Source organism: Falco peregrinus, chromosome Z, assembly GCF_023634155.1.
Source record: "Falco peregrinus isolate bFalPer1 chromosome Z, bFalPer1.pri, whole genome shotgun sequence".
In the NCBI taxonomy this organism is placed as follows: Eukaryota; Metazoa; Chordata; class Aves; order Falconiformes; family Falconidae; genus Falco; species Falco peregrinus.
The window spans coordinates 45,360,587-45,377,797 of NC_073739.1; the positions used below are offsets into that span (position 1 = coordinate 45,360,587).

At 37.9% G+C, this 17,211-nt stretch overlaps 1 protein-coding gene across 4 annotated transcripts in view; it reads left to right on the forward strand.

Moving 5' to 3' along the window:
* The first annotated feature begins 78 nt into the window (after positions 1-78).
* The window catches only part of SMC5 (structural maintenance of chromosomes 5), a 49,636-nt gene continuing 32,503 nt past the window's right edge, over positions 79-17,211 (forward strand). For 2 of the 4 annotated variants that reach the window (XM_013301831.3, XM_005240696.4), the window contains exons 1-7: positions 79-233; positions 1,924-2,065; positions 3,212-3,264; positions 5,529-5,691; positions 7,399-7,533; positions 8,598-8,738; positions 13,146-13,307. In XM_013301831.3, the coding sequence (XP_013157285.1) occupies positions 127-233; positions 1,924-2,065; positions 3,212-3,264; positions 5,529-5,691; positions 7,399-7,533; positions 8,598-8,738; positions 13,146-13,307 (903 nt within the window). In that variant the 5' untranslated portion in view covers positions 79-126. The remainder of the gene's footprint in view (positions 234-1,923; positions 2,066-3,211; positions 3,265-5,528; positions 5,692-7,398; positions 7,534-8,597; positions 8,739-13,145; positions 13,308-17,211) is intronic. The other 2 variants (XM_013301837.3, XM_013301836.3) reach the window with 2 other exon arrangements.

Genomic DNA, 17,211 nt, shown 5'->3' on the forward strand with positions numbered 1-17,211 from the left:
CATCAGCCCCGCCCTATCAGCCAATGAGGGCGCTCCGCAGTTGCCCGCCCTTCCTCTCCGGCTAATAAGAGCGAGGCGTAGAGCACGTCCTTTCGGCCGGGGCTCGGGGAGCGCTCAAGTGGGAAAATGGCGGTGGTGAGCCAGAAGAAGCGGAAGATAAGGCTCGGCAACGCTGAGGCGCGCCCCCACTTTGTCGAGGGCTCCATCGTCAGGATCTTCATCGAGAACTTTCTGTGAGTGAGCGGTGGGCGCTTTCCCGTCCTGGGTTGTCGGCAGCCGCCGCTGGCTGGCTGTGGGGCGCTGGGGCGCTCCTGCCCGAGGTCCCTGCCGTCTTAGAGGTTGGTGGCCAGCTTGGGCGGCCTCGGTTTCCTTCCTCACGCTATTTTAAAGCGGGTGTGGCGGTGGGGACTTGGCCGTTAAGTCAGGAGGGCCAAACGTGGAGCAGCGGGCTAGCGAGGCAGGGGCGCGCTCGCTGCGGCCATTCTCCGCTGTGGCGCATGGAGCGGGGAGGCGCCCTCGGTTACCAGGGCTTGATAAGGCCTTGGGTGCCGAGGTGAATCGGGGCTGGAAGGGGGAGTGCGGGAAACTTTTTTTTTCTGGAAGATGATGCCTTGCTTAGAGGGCGGAGAGAGTCTGCTGGGTAGATTGCGAGTCCCGTAGGTTCTTATTGCAGGATCGCTTCCGTGGGGGTGCGTTCCCCAGGGGTGGTCGTGTCGGCCCGTCTTCCCGAAGGTGGTGGCTCCTGTTGTCCGTGTCGGCCTCTGCATGCTTTTCTTTCCTCCCAGTTAGGTGATTGTCAAGTAGTGGAGGGGAGAGTGCACAAGACGTTCGTAGGGCAGCGGGACAGGCCTTGGGAACCATCAGGATAAAGTGTGCTGTTACCTTTTGCACGTGCTTTCTCCGGTTTCTGTGTGTGGGGACACCGTTCTGTTAGGAGCTATTATAGTTACCAGCAGAAATTTTCAGGCCACTTTCTTATGGCTGGTACGCTCATAGCTCCATGTCAGCCTTGAAAACAGTTTTGAGTAGCGTGGTTCATGAATCAAGCTATAGATGCCAAATGAAGCTTCAAACATAGTAGTTTAAGCCTCGACATTAAGGGTTCAGGTACCTTCTTTTCCAGGACTACGTGGGTTATGCTATTGTGTTGACATTAGCTGCTTTGTGTTTCTTCTTTGGTGTTAGTGTCTCAGTTCTTTTCTTTGCATTTGGTACAGTGTGGGAACAGAACAGCCAGCGGTGGAGTTTGTTATGAATGTGGAATGTTATTTATCATACCGATATTAACAGTTTGTCTTGAATTTACATGTTTGGGTTTGGTCTCTTCCTGTAGTTGCTATTCCAGTAGGCATACCTGATGCACATGATGAAAGATCTCCAATACAATTAAAAAAAAAAATCACTAATAACAGGCTAATGATTTAGGTTCTTATAACTCAAGAACGCTACTGTGTTATTATCAATAGGATGTTCCACAGGCGGCTTGTAGAGCTTAAGACACAAGTACCTTGCAGAGGTTAGGCACGGGGAATCTCTGACTGCGGTGCAGCATGCAGCTGGAATTAAATGTAACAGGCTTGACTTCACTCTATCTTCTTTCTGTCTTTTTTCTTAATTGTAAAATAATGGGATGTCATAGTAAAGTCAATAGAAATTGTCATGTGGCTGGATTTCATTCTTTTTAATAATTTCTTTTGAAGAAAGTTGTAAATGCTCTGGCTGATAGGAATGTATTCCTTGATGTTTGATTGTAGTGTTAGTTTTCACTCTGAGATTTTCTTACAAAGTAGTATTTCAGGTTTGAGTCTAGATTTGATAAAATTTTCTGTCATAATTAATGTAATCATAAAGTGTTTTAAAGCAAGTAAATATTTTTTAAGGTGACATAGTGTTTACAAGGTTCAAAATTGCTGTACTTTCCAGAACATATGATTCCTGTGAAGTATATCCAGGACCCAATCTGAACATGATCATAGGTGCTAATGGAACAGGGAAGTCAAGCATTGTTTGTGCCATCTGCTTGGGACTGGGTGGAAAACCTTCTTTCATAGGGAGAGCTGATAAGGTAACTATGAACTTTTTTATTGTTCATGCTTAAACTGAATTTCATTAAGAGACCTTTCCAGCATAGGAGGGGGGAAAAAGACTGTCTTCCTTGATTTGCTTTATTTTTATAAAAATAAAGGCATGCAAATTGTAAAATAACCTGATGCAGAGACAAAGGCTTTTACCAAAGGGGTTTTGTTTAAACTAGTTGTTTTGGCTGAATTGTGAAATGGAAACAAGTGAATCGTACTGGAACCAGAGCAGACCAGAGGTTATATGTGAAGATGTCTTCAGCCCCCACAGTGGGGTAGGAAAATATCAGTTAATGCATAAAAAACATTTGATCAGAAATACCAGCTAAAGGAGAAATAAAATTAAAAAACTCCAACTTAATTTCAAAGTATATAGAACCTGTGGAAATGAACATGTCCTTACAGGGTCTGAGAATTTATCTAAAAGCATGGAGCTGCTGATCTTTGACATAAATGGAAGTTGGTTTTTTGGATGGTTCTACGATTATTTTTTTTTTACTCCTAAGTGATCACGTGTTGACATTATAGTAGGAAGTTTGTATTGTCAATTTAAATTTTTCTCTTGCTTCTTGGATATTCTGTTTGGATGGAACATATTGCAGTAGATCTTCTGAGCACTGAATCTGGGTACCTAAATGATTGTACATATTCTGTGATTGCAGCTTAGTTTTGAGGAAATGTATATACGGAAATTGACTGCATGGCAGCACTGTGTGGTGGTATTTTCATTGGCTTTTCATGTTTATATATTTTTACACTATTAGATTTGGAAGTTCTATTAGTACAGGTATTTGCCAATGTCTTTCATTTGTATTGCATTTGTTCCTGAAGGTCATGAGTTTTTTCTCTGTGGATCTGCTGGTTATAATTGGTTCAGTTTTGGAGGTTGAAATTGATCAGAAATTGCTAACCTATGGAGGAAGTTCTAATGCTGCTAGTCAGTAAGGAAGATGATAGTGTTGTCCTTTATTTTTAGTTAATACACAGCCAAAATACGTTTTAGCTTGTAATTGTAAGTTTTTAATAAAATACCGCATTGCAGCAACTCTATTATATAAATACGTAGTTTTGTAAGAGATTACATTTTAATACACTGTTATTTTGCAATAATGATTTCTATAATTATTTTGTAGGTTGGTCTCTTTGTAAAGCAGGGGTGCTTGAAAGGTCTAGTAGAAATTGAACTGTAAGTAGTAAAACAATATTTCCTCATGCATTTTTAATCAGATTATTTCCCCATATAGTAATTCTTGAAGTTGTGAAAAATCTGGTGTAGAGGAGTGTCTTTAAGCTGGTGATTTACTTTCTGTCTCCTCACCCTCCACCCCAACTTCACTTCAAAATTTTAAGGGTCAATAATTGCCATGCAAGAAATAAGCAGTGATGTCTGTTGTTGATTTTGCTTTCTGAAGCATTTTACCTTGTCTTGATGTACAAAGGATACATAGATAAAGATTGATGTAGATGGTGTGTTTATCACATTTTGATTGTTTCGATTTACATTTAAGGTTCGGATGATTCAGATAGTCATTACTACCATTATGACATAGTGGTTAGAAATTATTTTTAAAGAAGAAAAATAAAAAAAAGACAAGTTAAATTTTAAAACCTGATGTTCTGCTTTCACTTTCTTATACTGATACTGCTGGTATTAGGGGCTCCTCTACATTCTTACTAAAACATGGCATACTAAAATAAAAGAAGGAAAAAAAAGTAAATCTGGCTAATGCAGTCTTTTTAGGTAAGCTTTTGCAAAACAAAGCAATTGAAAACCATTTGGACTCTGTAAAATTCCATCAGTAACTTGTGGTTACAGGGCAATATTACATGCTTCCTGTAAGGTGTTCTTTGGGGTTTTTTGTTTTTGTTTTGTTTGGGTCCTTTTGACAACTGGAGAGTATTCCAATGGAGTTCATAAATGAGTGCTTCTTTTCGGAGATCTTAAAATGAAGCTGCAGTAGCACAGGTGGTTTGATAAGCCTTAACCTGATCTGTTTGCATAAACTAAATAGAACATGGATGTAATCAACTGATTCAGAGCCCATGTTAATTTGTATAAGAATTGGTCACCCTGATTAGATTGTATAACAAGAAAATCATGTTAAGGAAAAAAAAGATGTATTGGGACAGGTCTTTGAAAAAATCCTATCCTCTTATATTCTTGTGGGAGCGATCAAGTAAGGTATTCTTTGGAGACTGGCCAATTAGTGGCATAGGGGACAGGATAGTATAGTTGAGGTTCAGATAGACAGTGTGATTGATCCAGCATAGATACTACTTGATGTTACTTGAAAGTCTGAAGAGAGATCTGCAGTATGTCAAGACTTCATATGTTTACTGTAATTGTTGCAATGTAGTTCAGTCCTTTAAGTAGAAAATTAAATGCAACATGTAGGGTAAGAGCAATGCTGCAGAAGACAGCTTTTTGACAGGGATTTTAAAATTTGAGTTTTATAAGCACTTACTGTCTTGGTTGAATTTGGATCTTAGATTGTAACTAAAATCAAGAGTTATAGTAGTAAAAGGTTCTTAATTTGATAAAAGAAAGGAGCATATCTTTGTAGGTCTTTTGAAGGAAGTCTAGTATATGAAAATAAGGTAGTGGATACTTGTGAGGAAATAATCATACAGCTTTCAAGAAGTAGGCTCATATCACTGTGGCACTTATTTCTAACACTGGAAGCTGTTGAATTACCCACTTCTGCTCTTACCTCTATTTTTAAGTCTTCTGAGGTAGACAGCTGCTGAACTGTTATGACCCCTTATTCTCCATCTTTAATAACATGCTGACTGAACAGACAGTAGACAATTTCTGAATCAAAACGGTGACCAAAATTTCAATAGTGACAATCTCATTGTTTGTTAATGAGGCATCTTAACCAGATTAAGTTTTTGAAGAGAAGTGTTGAGTTAGAGAACCTGATGCATCTTTGCTGTTCTTTAAAAACAGAAAATAAAGTTATTTTTTACACTGTATGATACTATTTTTATTCCCATATGGAATTTATATGCACAGGTTATTGATGTAGTTCTGTACACTAATACTTACTTTAAAGGCATAGCATTAGTGTGCACCTCCTGCATACCAATTTTAAAACTTACTAAACTTCATATAAAAAAATACACTTTTATGTAAACTGTACATATATAAAACTAAATTAATGACTTTAAATAAATTCAGCATGAGTAACTAACTCATTTATATAATAACTTAGAGCCTCTGAGTTAAGATTTGCAGATATTCTTGATGTTTTCTGTGTGAGATTAATTCATTGCTGAAGTACTGGACGTTTTCTGAAGTATAAAATGTGAATTTGCTGCTACTGTTCAGTTAATTTATATTAAATATTTAGATACCTAGAGGTTTTAATACCATAACTCTAACATACTTTGAAACTTTGTAACCTTTGCATATTCTCAAAGGTTTAAACGCTTCTTTTTACTAATCAGGTGTAAGACGCCTGACAATATCATTATCACACGTGAGATTCAAGTGGTGAACAACACATCAGCATGGTTTATCAACAAAAAGCCAACAACCCTGAAGACAGTAGAAGAACAGGTTGCAGCCTTAAATATCCAGATGGACAATTTGTGCCAGTTTCTTCCTCAGGTATGAATGAATTTTGAAGATGGTGCAAATGCTGTGTTTTGAGAGGGTTTTGTTGCTGCTTAGCTTTGTAGCACTTGAGCGATTTAGTGGCATAGCACCAAGAATGAGAGGGATGAGGTAGCCATTGTGACCTTTAAGGTTCACTAACTGGACAGTTTTGTACCTGCTGTCAGCTCAAACTGAAATGAAAGCTGCTGATGTTACCCATGTTAGTGTTTCAAGTAGCAGCACTAGCAGTGGTATCTGTCCTGTCCTGTCCATGCTGCTGTAAGGACATTCTTAAGCAACAAATCTGTAGGGAAATTTTTCAAAGGTCTTGAGATCTAGCTGTCTCTGTACTTTTACCTGTGTGATTCCTGTAGTTCTGTATCCCTGACTTGCCTAGCCAATCCCTGCATGCACTTTTCTCTGGTTATATCCAGTCAATTCCTCATGATTGGATCCTGCACTTGGTAAGTGCAGGGGAGTTCTCTGGATTTCTTTCTCCAAAAACCAGAAAGCAATCCTACTGAATGATTGAGTACAGTTGCAACAGAGACTGCTACTAGAGCCTTTTTGGTAATGTCTGTGGTTCAGTGGTTTCTTGAGCATAGCATAGGACAAAGATATTTAGGATCAAATTCTTAAAGAGTAAAATAATCCTGATGGAAAATTGCTCCTAAAGGATAGAGAAGAGTAAAGAATACTACAGGCAGTTTCCATATCTGAAGCCATGCTCAGGTATGTCAGGATTTCTATGCAGATAACAGTCACCTCACAATTGCACCTTAAAAGCTACAGTGGGTTCCTTCCGAAGATGTTCCCGGTTCACATGGATAACCAGGGATGGTACTAAAAGGAAGCCTTACCTGAGTCTAGCTAACCATGGGTTTATTGTTCTATTCAAGGAGAAATACGTTCAAGAAGGCAAAAACTAAATCTAATTAAATTTCTAAAATTTAGAAAGCTAATATTGCAAAACAAATTTTTGTTTCTTTTTCTTTTACTTATTCACAGTGTTTGTTTAGAATGAACTTTCTGCATGCTCTGTCAATGTAACTTTCATATCTAAACCAGCTTTTTTCTTTAGTACTTAGGTGTCAGTTCAGTGAATACTATGTCCTGAAAGTTTTGGTTTACTTGCTCGCTGTAATGACACTGTAGCAATGACAAGCACACCTTTGACTTCAGTCTTGGTTTTGAGCTGTTCCTCTGCCTTGGACAGCAGCAATGCCTCCTGATACCCTTGGCTGCCAGCCTTTATATTAACTTCCACATGGCTAAACTTTTGAGTTTATCATAGTATTTATACTGGGAAGGTGTAGCCTTAGCAGCTTGAGAAAAAATATTAAGAATAGAGGAATAAAACTTCTAATTGTCTTTACTAAACTATTTTGTTCAGAAGAACAATAGCCAATTCAAAAACAATGAACCAACCCATGTCTTCAACAGCCGCCCTCAAAAGCTGCTGGACAGCCAAGGTCTAAGCTCCAAATCATTCCAGAGCAACTCCAAGAAGACCATGTATGATCTCTTACAAAATGTTTAGGAGGGTTTGCTTGCTACTCAGAGATGGTCATCCTGCACTTAAAATTAACTTAGCTCTGATGTAATTTTCTAGCATAGAACTGTGAGTCAGGTGATCTTCATGAGAAGTAAGTTGCAGTATTTAAATCCAGTATTACTGTATTGCACTGTTCTAACAAATACTGTGTTCTTATTTTGTAGGACAGAGTTGGAGAATTTGCAAAACTGAGTAAGGTTGAGTTGCTTGAAGCCACTGAAAAGTCCATCGGTCCTCCAGAAATGTACCGGTTTCACTGTGAACTGAAAAACTTCAGAGAAAAGGAAAGAGAACTGGAGGTAAACATGCACATTATAGATAGAGAGCAGTGACTGTATGATAATTAACATAATAAAATTTAACATGAGGTCTTAGAAGGTGGTATACATTTACAAAGTCTGCAGCATGTTGATTTTACTACGTCATGCTTATATTTTATCGCAGTTCATTCACTTGTAAGCATGAAGACATATGCAGGTGATCTAGATGGGATGCCTGTTGTACACTTCCCTGGGATTCTTGACTGGCAACAAGTTTTTTGGACAGATCTTTTATGCCTTTCAGAATTCGTCAGCAGTTATAGGGTGGTCCTTTGCTTTAGTCTTGCTGACTGCAGCTTCTATAAGTTATGGATGAGATTGTCACACCACTGCTGCCTGTTTTTCCTGGTTTGGAATGTTGCAGACAGAGAAAAGGGAGAGTGTATGCAATAAGCTTCAACTTTGTTGCTGTCATGGTTTTAGGACACAGGGTTTATCCCTGACAGTGATTTGTACTGTGATCTTGCTAGAGTGCAGGCCTGGTGATCTTTGCAGAAATAATGTGTTCCTTGCTGTTACTGTTGGGAATGGTATCTTGGGAACAGTGTCTATTGTTAGCCATACAGGCCATCCTTTTAATCCTTTATTCTGTTCCTTTATTCTATTGTTTCTCGTGTGTGTGTGCATGCATTTCCACTCATAGATACCACATTCACATACCAACCTTAATGTTTCTGTTAAAAATATCTACAAGATGTTTCACAATCATTTTTGCTACTTGTGTTCATCAAAACTAGTTATGGTGGTTTACAAATGTCTAGATAAATGGAAGCTTGTGCTGTAGGCAGTAACTTCCTGAGAAAACAAAATATTAGAGTTCTTGATCTGAAGAAAATATTTTTACTTAAATTAGATTTGTTTTCATGGAAACTATATGATAAATGTACTTGAAAAAGCTGTATATTCCTAGTTGTTCCCCTTTAATTACTGCTGTACTAAAGTGTCCTCTCATGTTAAATTTCTGCTTTAATGCACAGGTGAGGTGTGGAGAAGTGTTTTCACAAAGTAGATACTGTAAAATATGAAAATGTTTGTTCTTACAGAACTTGTGCAGAGACAAAACTAACTCTTTGGAGAAAATGAGACAGAGAATTGAACGATACAAACAAGATGTTGAGAGATACCATGAGCGCAAACACCATCTAGACTTAATTGAGATGCTTGAGAGGAAAAGACCTTGGGTGGTAAGTTTTCAGTTTCTTTCCAATATTTTCTTACCTAACCCATTTTTCCTGATTCTGCAATATTAGAAATATGCCAGAAGTTTCTTTAGAAGAAATTTGACCAGAGTTAACTTGAACATCATTACAATTGCATGGTTGCAAACAGGCTAGGTCTTGAAAGGCTGTTCTTGGCCTAGCTTTGATCAGAGGTTTGCTTGTGTATGTAGCTGGACTGAAGAAATTGCTTAAATTGTTACTGGCTGTTTAGGAAAGCCAGCAATATGGGCCAAAAACAGTACTCCTTTTTATTCCATGTAGACACAACTGGTTTAATGGGCCTAGCCAGTTCCACTTCCTTCTGGCTATAAATCACTATTTTTTTCAACAGAATGTGTTTTCTGGTTTGTTTTTTACAGGTTGCATTCTCCCTTTGCTAATTTTAATTTGTTAATTGAGGTTTGGTGTGCATGACATAAATCATGGTGAATATAGGTTGCCGACCTCAAGAATGTTGACATTTGGAGAGGTTAAAATTATAAACGAATTCAAAAGAGCCTAGAACCAAGGATGACAGGTCATTTATGCAAAGCAAAATAAGTCTTTCTGAACAGCACTTTTGACTGGTTTAGTTTTGATGTTGAGTGGTCAGTCATGTTAAATTGTTAAACAGTTTAAGCTGATGTTTTTATTATATTGAAGCAATAGGTTGTTTGCCTTATTTGCAAGCTTTAGAGAATTCATGAAATACAGGTACAGAGCTTGCTAAAGCTTACATGTGGTATTTGTGGAGGATGCAAAAAACTTTTGTGAAGTATATTGTTGCAATTTTGCAGAAAAGTTTCTTGTGGGTATACAAAGAACTTTGTCCCTTAAATCTTGAAGAGTAACTGGATTCAAGGCACGAACCTTCACTGCCCTCAAACCTCCATGCTAGCAGCACAGAGGGGTATAGGAGTTGCAATTTAAGTAGATAGATGGTGGTAGGTACTAAGGAGGTGGGCTGTATGCTCTGGGCCATTAGGATTGGACTTCCATACTTGCTGAATGATTTGGGTTTTTCCTCCTATACATGCATTAGCCTGGCTTAGTTAACAAGAATTTTATTAGGAGAGATGTAGGTCTTACGTTGTTAATGTAGATGGATACTGATTGTTGTCTACTGTAAGATATTTGCAGATACAGAGCTCTGAAGGCTGGTCAGAAACTGGTGGGGGGAAACTAAGTTAAGAACCTTACCTGCTGTCAGTTAAATTGTCTTCCATAAGTTTGAGAACATTGCTGTTATGTATGTGTTTCTTAAGCAAATTTAGACAGACTTCTTCACAGCTTACTCTTTCACTGCTGTGTTCCAACAGTTTATGTCACTGAGTATGTTAAATACTTCAGGTGAGTGCACTCAACCTGGAGAAATTTAACTTTTTGGCCACTGAATCCATGGAAGTGTATTTTGACACCTGCATGAAGTTCTGATATGTAGTACAGAATCAGTGGTGGGTACCAGATTAACCACCAGCAAGTGACTTCTGGTAAACAATCTACAGTTGAAATCAAGGGTCATCAACATAACTGTTTTACTAGGTAGAAGATATTTGACCTACAGGCTGCAAAAAAATTTCACATTCCATTGTGATCCTCAACATAAAAGATTGTTGCTATTTAGTGTGTTGTCAAATCCTCCTGACAGATCTATTGGTATTCTCCTGTATTGCAAAATACCAAGATCTCTAAAAGAAGAAATGCATTCTTTTACAAGGTCTTGTTTCTTTGTCATCTGACTAGCACTGTTTAATCCTAAGAAATAAATGGTTTTGGTGTCACTAAAATTGGGTTCACCAAAGTTCAGAGTAGCACAGCAGTTTATTCCTTCTGTGGATCTTCTCTCCCTCCTGTCCTCACCAAAAGGTAGGCTTCTACCTGTAGACCAAATAGACCTAGCTGTTCAAAATTTCCTCTGTAACAAAACAATACTGGGCTGAGCCTCCGAATCAGCCAGGAGGCAGATGTATAAATACTATGGTATGTTACTAAATGGAGAAGATGGACAGCCTGAAAACAGGTCAACTGAAAAACGGACACTAGACTGTTGATCATGGTTGAAAAGGCAGAGTGTAATGCTGAACTTGCTTTACTGTTTGGCCCCTGTAGAAATGTGTTTTTATTCTGAAGACCACTACTTTTCACCTGAGGAACGCTTTTCCAGTCAAGTGTTTTTTCTAGTCAGTGCCAGCTGCTTCTGTATGTGGAGAATTATACACTGTATTTATAGATGTCTGTGTCTAATAGCCTTTTGAGCATCTGCTTTTAAATGCTATTAAATAGACTCTAGGAATACAATGTTAAAGATTGGGAGTCAAGGATTTAGGAGAAGTTTTATGTTCTTCTGTGTGCCTTAGTGGGGCTTCTGTCAAATGATTGTGTCATCTACAGTCAATGATAAAATTTAAGGAGCTACAGTTCTTTTGACATAGATAGCCCTTCTTTTGTAGGGTCTTAAAGGAGGGAGGTTTCTTACCCCTCCAAGCTTAAGCTTAATGAAGTATGGTATACCATAAAGTATACTGTTTTGAGGTAGTATGTGTGTATATATCTATAGTGCTGTTCCTCCTACTGTAAATGTCCTGGAAACATGTAATTCTGAAAATGTGTCTTGGCCAAGCCATGTCCGTTCTCCTTTTCCTCTTCCATTCACAGCTGAGAAAAGCTTTTTTATGTAGTTTAGGTGCACATATCTCATGGGAGAGCTGAAATCCTGTGGAAGTTCTGCAGATCCTTAGCTAAGTGCATAATTACAAGCATCAAGGTTATTTGCTTAAAGGTTGCCAAAATACAGGGATCAAAAGTCAGGTTTTCTTAAAGTTTTGGTGAAGGGATTTAATGTATAAAAGCCATGTCATGACAGTTTTGATGGAAACTTGCCTGTGTCTTGTATCAGAAGAAATGAAGTGCATTGTATGTGTATTTGCTTGAACCTTGAGATAAAATACTTTATCTAAGGCAGAGCTAAATTTTAAGCTTACTCTTTCAGCTAAGGGGAAGTATAGTTCCTTTACTTCTGTAACTTTGTAATGGTGTCTACAGATTGTACTCCACATCATAGAATTAGAGCAGCTTTTTTCAAATACTTTTTGGCTTTATGAAAAAGATACTATGAAAGAATTTGTATTTAATAGCCTAAGTTGATTAATGTGTGATTAACTGTGTGTACTTACAGGCAGAGTTATTAAGTAACTAGGAGAAAGAAGTAGCAGATAAGGCTCACTGTTACAGATAGAGCTTGCAGGCTATCTTTATTTCTTTTTAATGCTCCAAAACTTGGAATAATCCAAGTGTATGCTCTAAACCAGCAGCTTTCTTTAGTGCCTGCCAAATCCAATAGCTTTCTGTTCCTCTGCACTCCCACCTGCATATATCTACTCCTCCCTCTGGCCTACTGAGTATCTTTTTCAGAGTAATTAAATAAATATATTCTGGTAGCAAATTTGCAATAACCACCATTTAAACAATTTACTGCAAGAAACTTTCTTCCATCCATGTGAGACTGTTCACAATGTACTTTATTAGTTATGTACAGACGAGCACAAGAAAAGTGACAACCATGAGTTAAGTGTAGTATAACAAACTTAAAAAATATTATCCAGCCAGTTGCAAGAAGTCTCCTAGATCTGTATGTCTTGTTCTTTTGTTCTGGATTTTTTGTTTTGTTTTGTCTAGTTTTTCCCTCCAGAAAGCATAATAGAAAAATATTCACTAGTAATGACTTTCTGCCTAAACTACTTTCTCCCCAAAATTCCTGTCTTCTTGAAGTGGAGGTTCTTAGTCACCGCACTTCTTCCCATCTCTTTCTTCTCAGGAGTGCATCTCCAGTTAAACTTCCTCGATAGTGACTTCTGTGGCATCTGTGGTGTATGATGGAGTTTTTCTTCCCCTGAGTTCTGGTCAACTCTGTCACTTTCCATGGTGTTCTTCAGGGTTGTATTTGTTACTGGCTCTGACTGTCTGTCCAGCTCCTTCCTTTTCTTTCCCCTGAAGTTTTCAATGGTTATTTGCTCCTCAGCTTGAGGACTTCTGCCTAAGTAGTGCTCAAACTATGGACAGAAGGGGCTAAAGAATTACTTTTTCTGCACTGGTCCCAGATGGATTTAGAGGCAAGGTAATTGCAGACAAGTTGGTTGTTTCTTCTGCTCTGTGACTTGCACGTTTTTTAAGAACCATTAAATATGTGTGCTTGTTCACTGGGAACTGAGTGATCCTCGCATCTCCTAGTCATAGTGACTAGTAACAAGAGGTTTAATTAACTAGTTGCTCTAATAATAGCTTCTGAATGAGATTTTTCTCTTAAAACTCGTGCAATTAAATAAAATGTTAGAGCAGTATAAAGTACTGGAATAGAATACAAAAGTCTTCTGTTTTACTTTCATCTCCTCCAAGGAATATGAAAATGTTCGTCAGCAGCATGAGAAAGTGAAACAAAGCAGAGACCAAGCCAAGGAAGAAGTGCAGAATCTGAAAGAAATGCGGTCCCCACTGTCAAAAAAAATCCAAGAAACTGAAGAGAATTTGAAGAGTCTGGATATAAAAATCAGAGATAAGGTAGGTATTTTAATTTCTCAGTTAATATATGTAGTATTTCAGTTCTGTGTTCAACTTTCCTTTTTCTTTCTAGTGTGCTATAACAATGTGTTTCAGAAAACATTTTTCTGAAATACTTGTGCCCTTGGTTCTCACTGCCTTCTCCATGTCTCTGTTCTATTAAAAACAATTAAGCTCAAGACATACATTTCTTAGTAGCAACTCTGGAAGTCCATTCTCTTGCTATTATAGGAGCGTACAAATTTTACAATGTTCTCATAAAATCTTCAGGGATGTAGTATTACAGTTTCCCTAAGTTAAATACTTACTTTGAATTTGTTGCCTTTTTTCATCTATTCTGTAGTTGGGATTTGTAGATGCTCTGTTTATCTCCTTAAAATGTAGCCAGTTTGGGTTGTTAATGTAAGCTAAATTACAGCTTTTCTGACCTAAGTGTTTTTCTAATATTTAACCTAATTCCATAAAGAAGATATATTTTTTATTAGACAGTAATCTTCCATCAGTTGTGACTATTTTTATGCATAAGAGAATTTAATGGAAAACCTACGTATTCCTTACAGCTTACTATCCGTTTCTTGAATAGCTGCTCTCTGGGGATATGGAAAATTACCATTTCTGTATGACAAATAGGAAAGTACTGTAATTATCTGCAGGATTTTAACTATCACGTACTGTTCAGGCTGCAGAAGTCATTGTATGCATAGGCTCCACACATTTTTAATGGATAACTCAAATGATAACATGAGAACGCTGGCTGCAGTGAATTCTGTTTGAAGATACCTGATCAGGTCAAAAGACCTTGGTGTGGAGACACATGTGACACCTGTAGAGGACTGCTGTCATGAAGCATTTTGTAGAATCAGGGTCTGAAACTTCAGTGGTACTTAGCGCACTGTGAGCTGATACACAGTCCATGTGCTTTCTTTAAAAAAAACAAATGACACACTCTTCTCTCCAAACAAAATGAACAGCATCTCAGTGAAAAAAGCAAAAACCAAAAGCAAACCAGAAAGACCAGACGAACAAAAACAACAGATTGTTGTTCACACCACTTTTGCTTTTGTTGTGATGTAACCTGTACCTGGCAATACTACTTACCCAAGTGCATTATTCTTATTCTTATCATGTATATTATTAAGAAAGCCCTTTAAGGGTATCCTTTGAATTTTGTGCTCCACAGTATTGCAAGAGTTTACCATGTTGTGATTCAAAATAACAAAATGTGTAAAAATGTTGCAGTTTTATTGAAGTGGGGTTTTTTTGGTGTGGTTGAGGGTTTTTTGTGTGTGGGTTGTGGTTTTCTTAATGGGTTTTTGTTGGTGTTTTAAGAGTAAGTGTAGTTAGAGGGAAGTTAACAGCTGGAATCTTGAAATTAATTTTCATAATGCAGTAAGGGCCTTCATGCTTGTGAAGTGTGAAGCTTTGTTTTCACTGTTTGGTATTATCCTGATAGGTTTTACTCATATATACTCACTTTGTTATACTTAAAATTTTTTCGTGAAGAACTCTACTAAACCATTGCTACCACAGTTTTTAGAAGTATTGGGCTATATTCATATAAAAGCTATCCTCTGATGGGTATGAGTGTCCTCTGTATGAGAAACCTAGGGGGGGGAAAGTGAGCATTTTAGTTTTAACTTGCAGGGAGCATGCTCATGGAAAAAGATTTAACGGAATATGTTATATACCTGGTTATGGCATGAACAATTTGTGTGACATTGGGCAAGTTAACAAGATATTGGATGTGTATTGCTATTTTTTGTTTGAACTTTTGTGACAGTAACTTTTTTGAGTACTGAAATCCATTTACCTCCCACAGATCTTCTTAGTTGGGCTGTGAAAATGTAGTTCTTTTAAAGGAGAATCAATGCTGCTCACACTGTCAGAAGATAGTTTTGACCAAACGCAAAACCTCAAGGCTTTTAAGTACCCTACCTTAAAATTCTGTAAATTGCTACTTGATTAATTGTTCACTTTTTGGTAAATACTGCTTGAAATTATTGTAACTTGGATTTTTATCTTTGTAGATGCCAGAACCTGGTGAGCATTTCACAGATGATTTTGCTTAAGCCAGCAGGGTTGATTAATGACTTATTTTCATTATAAAAATAGTAACTTTTTTTTTGACCCAGAAGTTGTGGTGGTTGGTTATTTGGGGTTTTTTTTCAAGACAGATTTCAATTTGGTGTTAAGGGAAAGCAGTTTAGCATTTTAAGTCCTTTCTGTTTCGGGCACACAGACCTGCAGGGAACATAATTGTCTTCAGGCCCTTTGGTCCAGGCTTATATCATTATCAAATAATTGTAATCCTGACTGCTTCTTGAGATCTTGCGCTTGGCTTGAGGATATATTTGTGAGAAGAGATAAACCACCTCCTTCATTAGATCTTGTTTGCAGTTTGCTGGCAAAAAGCTAGACGTGGTGTTACAGGTTTTGCCTGGAAGGAGCTGGACTGAAAGTAAAGGCAGAACTAAATCTGGGAAGAAATTAATGTATTGAGGCACTGCACAACTATTTCTCTTTTCTCTCTCCCTGTGTTAAAACCTTTTAAGGATTTGGTCAGACTAAGAACTCCTAGTAAAATTTTGTGCATTGGGTGTGTAGGACATGTATATTCTGAAAAAAAGAAATTGGCCTATTTTGAAGGAAGAGGTTGATGAAACAGTGAGGCAGAAGCCTAGAGTAGTCTCCACTTTAGGCTTTTCAAAGACATTTGAACAGAGTGGATTATGCAGTGCAATTTTTTTAGCAATATTTGACAGTACAAAGCAGTTTGTTGTAGTTGTACCATGAAGACAATTGTAATTGTTCATGTATCCTGTAAGGTAGGTATATATAAATAGAAAATAACTGCAAATATAATGATAATTGAAAAATTTAATTTCAGTTCCTTGCTAGTGCCCTGCTTTTGAGAGCCCTCAGAGTTGTTTTCTGAACATACAGCATCAGTTTCCTAGGAGAGAGCTTCCTCTTCAGAATGCCTACCCAGATCTTTGGAGAGAGCATCACAGAGTCAGTACTGTACAGCAGTCAACTGCGAGACCAAGATGTATTGTTCCACATTGCCTTCATGTAAACAGGTGTAGAGTCAGAAATTTTTGTACATCTTTCAATGTTGTGAGAAGGAGTAGATTGTGCATAGTCTTTTCTCCATTCTTGATGCATCTTAGCATTTTCAGTGTGATTCAGTTTGTAGGAAGACATTTCTTCCAGTGAGTGTAGTGGGTGTTTGTTTCTGTGTCTGCACTGGAATTTATTTACAGTCCTTCCATCCTTCTGCAGTGTTCATTTTCTGCTTGCAGTTTTCAGCCTTGAGGGTTCAGGGAGGGAGGAAGTAACTTTGTGGAGAAAGCATAGTACTGTGTTCAGGACTCAGCTGTACAAGTGCCCAAGCAACCCAACCTAGTAAGATCTGCTTTGAGCAAGGGATGAGACTGGGTGATGCCCAGAAATCTGCTTGAACCTATATTATTCTACAACTCCATAGCAGCTGAGAATAACAGAGAAAGAGTAGAGATGTGTGCCTACATACAAGCCAACAAGTTGTCAGGCTGAGCTGTGTAGGCTATAGCTTTAGCATGATGCACTTCAGAGGCAGGATGACTTTGACAAATTCTGTTTTGGCTGTTCTGTGCCTAGGAACTTAAGTCTTTCTTGCTCTAAGTGTAAGGTTTCCTTGGTAAGGTTGTTAGGAAAAAGAGGCAAGAACATTTTATAATTGTAAGAATCTGAATATAACATTTTATTGAAATGGAGGATGGAGTTACTTTCATTTCAGATGAAGTTAGGAGACATCTTTTGTCATGATTGAATTGCAGATCTGTAGCTGAATGGCTGTGTGAACAGTTTATAGGCCATTACAGATATAAGTAAGAATAATAAGAAACTGGTGAGTATGACTTTG